The 7,655-nt window shown below is 44.9% G+C and overlaps 1 protein-coding gene across 1 annotated transcript; it reads right to left on the reverse strand.

Annotated features, from left to right (window-relative positions):
- Positions 1-3,398: 3,398 nt before the first annotated feature.
- LOC134483222 (disks large homolog 5-like) lies at positions 3,399-7,297 on the reverse strand. Its single transcript, XM_063278499.1, has 6 exons — positions 7,121-7,297; positions 5,929-6,088; positions 5,320-5,463; positions 4,519-4,685; positions 3,693-3,798; positions 3,399-3,574 (listed from the first exon to the last, which is right to left on the reverse strand). The coding sequence occupies exons 1-5, from the start codon at positions 7,245-7,247 to the stop codon at positions 3,734-3,736; spliced, it is 663 nt and encodes a 220-aa protein (XP_063134569.1). The 5' UTR covers positions 7,248-7,297; the 3' UTR covers positions 3,399-3,574; positions 3,693-3,733.
- Positions 7,298-7,655: the final 358 nt, after the last annotated feature.

Below are 7,655 nucleotides of genomic sequence, written 5' to 3' on the forward strand. Positions count from 1 at the left end.
TCCTGGGATAGATTCTGCCTCTGGGTTCTAGGGTGTGACACGGTATCCCTTGTCGTGGGTCTCTACTCACATGAGGAGTCTGCTCCCATGTGTCAGCTTCTATGGCAGTGGCTCAAATCACTCCTAATGATGCAACCCTTTAATACAGCTCTTCATGCTGTGGTCACCCCCACCATAAAATTATTTCATTGCGACTTTGTAACTAATATTGCTGTTCTTGTAAGTCATAATATGCAACATATCTGATAGGCAAAGTATCAGAAAAAAAGGGCCTGGGAAGGGGTCTCGACCCACAGGTTGAGAAACATTGCTCTGTGAAATACTTTTAAAGTAAGGCCTTCTTCTCAGGAGAACCCGGAACAGTTGTCAGACCAGAGATGCCCTGAACTAGTTACATGTTTTAGCAGGCCTTAAGGACAACAGAGATTCCTGGCTAAAGGCACAATCTGAAATCACTGTCCCCAGGACATTTCTTGCCTCAGGTTTTCCCCATAACAATGTGAGTCTGCTTGAACATGTCTGTCCAGGAAGCCAGTCCCTGTAGACTGTTATACAGACAGAATGCTAAAGTCAAGAATGGTTTCCCTCTGACGGCCCATAGTCACTTCTCTAGAAGTAAGTTCAAGTCCCCTGTGTGTAAAGTCACATAGTGTGTGAGACTTGAAATGTCATCCGTTTGAGTTGACAAAAAACAATTCTCACTTCAGATTTACAGCTGACCAACAGTTATTTTCAGGAGAACACAGAGGGTGGCCAGGCCTGCAGAGTCAGATCCCCTCCCTGCCTGGGACAATCCCACCCACAGTAGACTTCTGCTTCTCCTAACAGTGTTATCAGAAAATGTGACCTTAAGGTTCTGAAGTACACAATATGCACAAACCCTAAAGTTGTTAGATGGCCGATATGGGGCTTTTCTCTGCTTTAAATCATTCTGGCCTCTCCTCTCCCCTGGACTGCGTTCTGTTCTCTCTGGTCCGTTGATCTTTAAGTACCTGGGTTCAACTCAAGGCCTGGGTGGGGAGGAGGACCTTTTCTTGTAGGAATGAGCATGGATCAAGAATGTATCCCCACTGTGACTGGGCAATAAAGTACCAGAAAATCTCCTCCAATCACAGAACTGGGTCATGTGGGAGCCACCACTGTTTCAAAGGGACAGCTGGTTGCTTTCTCCTGGAAGAAGCACTTGGGGGTTGACTGTCACTTCTGAACTTTCTGTTCTAAGGTCACTTCTCAGAAGGGGCACTTTGCTCTAAGTCCTTTGGGGGACTCACCCAGCACTGGGGCTGGAGGATCCTATGGTGTTGCAGCTCTGAGCTGGGAGGGGGAGCTCACACACTGACTTGAAGAAGCCTGTTTTCACAGCTGATCTATGTCTGAGGAACAGGTGCTTTTAAAGAAGCATGTGAAAGCATCTCCTGCAGGAGAGCCCAGTCTGCAGGGAAAGTCACACAGGACATCGAAAAGTGGATTCCCACCTTCCACGGGGTGGGTGAACCAGGGAGGGCACTGGATGGTCAGAGAGTTTGAGAAAAGCCTGAATTTTCTGAAAGACTTCCAGCACTTTACATCCCACCACTATCCCAGGCTCACATGTGAGGCTCAGCAAAGAGCGCCACCTGCTGGGGTCCCTGAAAACTAAACTTGGAGTGGAGATGCACGACTCCAGGGTCAGGCCTGGGGTCTGTCCCTTTGGGTCTCCTTGCTTCCCAGAGGCTCTGAGTGCAGGGCCAGGGAGCCCAAATCTCAAATTCTTTGGCCTAAGTAGTGAGAGTCAACAGGACAGGGCAAGGCAGGGCAGGGATGGGCAAAGGAGGGCCAGGCACAGGAAAGCCAAGCCCAGCCAGCCAATGCATAGGCTCTGGGCATGAGGGACTGGGGACAGCAGGACCGACCCTCACTCTCCAGGCTGGGCATGGCACCCCAGCAGGGATGTGGAGAGTCCTGGAACCGACAGCCCCTTGTCCTCTGGCTGCATCTGACAGTGCATGGGGGGCTAGAAGTCAGAGAGGCTCCTGGGATCCCCCGATTTCCTAATCTCATTGTGCTCACTAGAACACTATTAATCTTCTACAAAATTACAGAGCAGGCTGTATGAAGACTCTCAGCTGACAATGTGGACATAAATTATGAGTATGTGTAGCAAGACCCTGGCCACTTCCAGGTTCTTAGATAGTAACTGAGAACCTCAAACACGGTAGTGATGTGATAGTGTGGGGTGAATCTAGTGACAACTAGTTTCTATTGTGACACAGATGACACTTTTTGTGTCATGGTCAGCTTATAATGAATGACTAGACCTAAGCTTGAGAATAAGCAAAGACTACATTAGTTCTCTAGGTGCTGAGCTTTTAAAAGCCCTGGGGTGACAGCAACTGTTTGTGGACATTCTGGATTATTCCTTCTGTACTTTAACTCTGTGAGTCGCCTCCACTCTCAGTAAGTTAGTTCAATTCCATAAATTGGAAATCTGTCACCTGGAAAAAATACATTCTCAATACGATCCCAGATTGGCCATGGAAAAAGGGTAGCTTGAACTGTCCCACCTCGGTTGGGCTTGCACAGGCCTGCTCTCCAAAAGAAACCTGTGTTCACAGCTGCAGGCTGCATTCACTATGGATGCTCTTGAGGATCCTCCCTAAACTGCTTAGATTAAGATAATTTTCTTGCTAACAATCAAAAAACTCATTATGCCAATCTGGCCTACAAGAAGCTAGTTTCTCTTCTGTATTTTATCAGATGTGTATAATACATATAGTCATCATTGATAACAGCTGAAAGATCTGCTCTAATATGGACACTAAGTGGTGCTGGAGGATGATCCTGACCCACAATGAGCAGTGGGGACACCAGAGCCCTGTAGGGATGCCTGGCAACCTAACACGTTGAGCATGCACAGCTCAGTAAGTTCCCTGTGAACACACATCTCCTGAGATCTCTCTATTTAATTGTAGGTGATCCTGTCCACCTAATACAGCACATCATGTGGAATAACAAAAGCCACCTGCAGGAGCTGTGGTGATGACTCACAGGGTAGAGCATCTGCTGCTCTCTCAGAAGAACCACATGGACCCTAACAATTGGGTAAAGCATGTCAGTGATTACATCACAAAGTGTGTGTCGGAGAAACAGCCACATTATCCACACAAAAGACACTGTCACACTGGGTACCCCTTGGTGACTTTGAATTCACTTATTAGCCCAGGCTCCATGGAACATGCAGAGATCCATCTCTAGCTGTCCGTTCTAAGTACACAGGAGGGGACAAAACCCTTGAGTAAGAATGATGGTCTTAAGAGTCAAGAGATCAAATTCAATTTTTATTCATAACAAATACATTTTATAACACAAAAGGATTAAAATGAATAAAAATATTTAAAAATATTTGAAAGCAAAAATAGTAACAAGAACATATAAATATGAAACAACAAAAAGAAAACTTCAATTAAAATCATAACAAAAATATTTCTAAAAGCATATTCTTAACGAACATTTAGAAGCACAGACGTATTGCTGTTTCTCCTCTGGCACACATAATGAAAGGCGGTCCCCCAAGTTGTCTCTCAAGTGCTGTTTTCTGAGAAGAAAGTAAGACCTCAATCAGTCAGGCTGGCTTAGTGGTATATAAATTTAGAGTCTCTAAGAAATGACAAATTAACTCAGAGGATGAATACTCATCGAAAAAATGTTGTTACCATTCAGGATGTTGGTCATCAGGGACTCCTGAGAAAGCAACTTATTCTTCAGGAAGCTCTCTTACTGGGGTGTGTCCAATTCCAGCTCTCTTGCACTTTCTGAGACCTGGGAGAGGAAGGCAGATTTTCAGACACTGATTTGGTGGGGAAATGCAAGCCAGCTGTCAGAATGCTGCCTTCTACCACCTCAGTTCTATTGAACAGTCGACATGGACATTTTAAGTGATATCATTGTTGCCAACTCTGTGGGCAGGACAAAATCTCCAGAGAGCCTCACAGAAATGTGGGCTGACAATATGGGACCCAGACTTATACCAGTGCAAACCAAGAACAGGGCAATGGAAGGAACCTCATTGGGTTGCAGGAAGAAAGGAGATGTCCATATGTCACCAAGGTTAAAGCCAGTGACAAGTACTAATTTGACATTTGCACTTGGTTCTTATCCCGGAAAGGTGCTTCCTACACAAGAAGTCGCATGACCACAGAGTGTCATTTGTCAAAGAAACAAGAACTTGTTCAAAACTCTACATAGGATCCAATGTATCACATGGATATGCAATAATATGATATGTTATTCATCTGTCACCATTTCTAGACTGCAGCTTCAAAAAGAGCAGACAAATATGCTTGCACAATAATTCAGTTTCTGAAAAGTGGTTAACTTCCCAGAATACTTGTGCATAGGCAGAGCAATGAACAATTCCATTACATGAGGTGGTTGGCTGGTTGTGAGTGTAAATTAGAAAGGTAGTAAGAGAAGCAAAGATGTATCAAATTGGCAAATTTTATCAGATATTGTTAAGCTAACACATCTGCTCGTCCCTACCTGATAATGCTGGTTCTGGCCGTTGATGGTCTTTATCTTTCTTGTTGAAGTCAACCAAATATTTCTGGTTCAGTGCACAATCAAGATGTACCTCCTTGCTCTCCTGCTTCAGTGGGACCAACTTCTTCCTACATGTGTTCTCCATCAGGAGCTGGCTGAGCAGGTTTCTGGAAATACAGTCTGCATAGTAAGATCATGCTGGCCCTTTCTCCCATTCCTACTCCCAAGTCCCACTAACTCTACCAGGTCCCAGATACCCATGAAGACTTAATAAAATGCATCTTGATACATATAAGGCTGCTGCACAGAACATAAAGAGTTAATTCGGGGAAGAATAAATTGTTTGCTTGGCCTGACACCAATTAGTGTCCACACCTCTGAGAAAGAACATGGATCTACAAGAAATCCATGAAAGCCCAATGCATGGGGCCAACATCAATTAGTACTGGGCCAACACCTTCAAAGGAGGTCAGTAGAACCAAGAGAAGGTCATGCTAACCATGTGGTCCACCCACTGAGTTTTGTAAAACCTGGTGTGACACCATAGGTCCAGGGCAGCCTAATAACCTTCTGCTGACTTCAATCAGTACTGTTCTATCTAGAGCCTTCTGAAGATGCCTAGACAATCCTGGGATGAGGAACAGTCTTTTATGGAACTGAAAACTGAGTCCTAATGACCCTGGAACACTGATGTGTAAACAGCACAAGAGATAGAACCAGAGCTGAAGACCGTCCAATCCAGAACAAAGAAAGTCAGAAATGGCAATTCCACAGGTGATAGCCTTTCTGACCAGGACTTACCTAGAGAAGGTAATCTCCTTCTTCAGCTTATGGTTGTTCTCATGGACCTCAGTGTTCTCCATCTCTGAGTTGTGCAGAATTGACATGACCGCCTCCTCCATTCTCTCCAGGTCTTCATAATATGGATTTGGCCTGAAGTGTGGCCTGGCCCCAAATGATAGAAAACAATGAACATCGGCATTTAGGAATATATGAACTCAGGGTGGGTCCTATATTACCCCAGGCTGCTGCCTGGATCTTCCAGCACTCAGTCCCCTGCCTAGCAAGTACAGAGACTCACCATAAACTCACTGCAATTACAATCTTGCAAAGCCACCATTTGTCAAGGGCTTTGCAAATGCACACTGGGAACTCACTCTCCCTGACTTTATCCCTGAATTCTTCATTCAGACTACAAGTTCTGCTTTTAAATAAATGGAAGCAGATGAGTCCATTTTCAATCTCACTCCTCAGGAAGGGTCAGGTTCTGAATCTCCTCTATATGGGAGCTGAGGTTTAGCACAGGGTGGTTAGGGAGGCACAGCTTTCTAGAACCCAAAACCTTAATAGGTTAAGAAGGTGACCTTGCAGACCCAGGAATGAAACAAGAGCATTTGGAGCGATTCATACCTGTTCTTCATGGATCTCTCTGTCAGAAACCTCAGGCGATCTCTCAGGTCATTTCTCTCCTCGGTAATGAGCTGCAGCTCTTTAATCAGCCTCTCCTTTTCCTTCTTGGCCTGCTTCTCGCTTAGTACAGTGCCAGGGGATGATGTTTCTCTCCCAGCGTCTGTAGGTAGAAGAACACAAGTGAACCTGCATGGGGAGAATGCATAGAGTGTTCATAGACCTCAGTGAGGCCTAAACAGGAGAACAAGCCTGGAACCCAGTGTCACTGCTAGGCGATTGGTCTATGCTTAAGAGGCCTCCTCAGTGGATCTCAGTTCTCCCACTACTCTATAGAGACCAAGAGATGTAAGCAGCCAGGTGTTCCCTATGCCGGACATCACGTGCTTACATGTACCACGGAGATGGCTTCTCCAGGATTATCATCAGCTGAACAGGGTACAGCTTGGTTTCAGGACCCTCACCACTGTGGGTTCAGAACTCAGATGATAAATTCACCATCCACAAGACTTGAGTGATTGGAGACACTCAGATGTCCTACCCTGATACTCTAAGCCAACAACTTTGGATTTAAAACGCATTTCCAGGGAGGATATGTTCAACAGACTTATCAATGTCCCTATGTGAAATACCAAATGCCCCAGAAGTGCGAATAGGTTACAGGCTGAATCTTGGTCTACACGTTCCAAATAGTTTTGGTATTGTAGAAAAATTTTTGTAACATACAACCTCTAATATATAAAGCAAACGATGACCCTGCCAGTTAGAAGAAATCAGAGAAGGTCTAAGAACATAAGGTTATTGCCTGGAGCACAATCTCTCCCTGTTACTACTGTCAGATACCCACTGTATTTAAAGAAGCAATGATAGTGAAATACATTGCTGCCCTGTCTAAACTCAGAAAAGGTGGACCATCCATGACTACTGATGGTGTTATCATATCAATGTAACAGAACAAATGAACTGAAAAGTAAAGGCCAGAAGTTCACAGTATGAAAGCATTGGCCTTACCATATCCTCCCAGTGGGGATGGGGAAACTAAAGTTCTGAAATCCTTGACTTTAAGGAATTGTGATATTCATGGAAATCAATTCCTTTTCAGATGCTCCAGTTGTTGTGGCCCATTGCTAGAAAGGTCAGCTTAAGCCTGCAGCCACCCTGGCCGGAAGCTCAAAATACACTGCCCAGAACTTACTCCACATTCCCCAGAAGTGCTGTCTTTGTCCATCATTACTTTGAGATGAAAGGCCAGACTCCTTCACTCTAGTCTCTCCAGAATCGACGTTCCCCCTCCCAAAACGCTTCCTAAGACGGGAAAACATGTCTTAGCTTGTAACCGCCAGACTCAGACTGAGAGAAACTAGGGCACTGGTTGTCACTACAACACTGGTGACATCACAGAGGATGCCAGAACTCTCTAGGAGACAATAGAATGTCCAAGAAGGGACAGCAGATGTCATGGGGAGCAGACTTTCCCTCCCTGCTAATGTTCTCCCTGTACTGAGCATAAGCAGAGGTGCCCTTTCCAGGAGACTTTCCTGGGGCAGAGCCACTGAGCATCTCCTGCTTCCAAAGCCAAATTTTCCTCAAGGCTTGATTATAAAAAACCTTAGTAATTCCTATGCATCTAAATGAATGTTTCCTTTCAAATCTTTCCCAAAAAATGTCTCACTAACTCAAATTGTCCTCATTCACCAATGTTAGCCATTAAACTTCCTGAGATTTCACAC

Source organism: Rattus norvegicus, chromosome 19 (assembly GCF_036323735.1).
Source record: "Rattus norvegicus strain BN/NHsdMcwi chromosome 19, GRCr8, whole genome shotgun sequence".
NCBI lineage: Eukaryota > Metazoa > Chordata > Mammalia > Rodentia > Muridae > Rattus > Rattus norvegicus.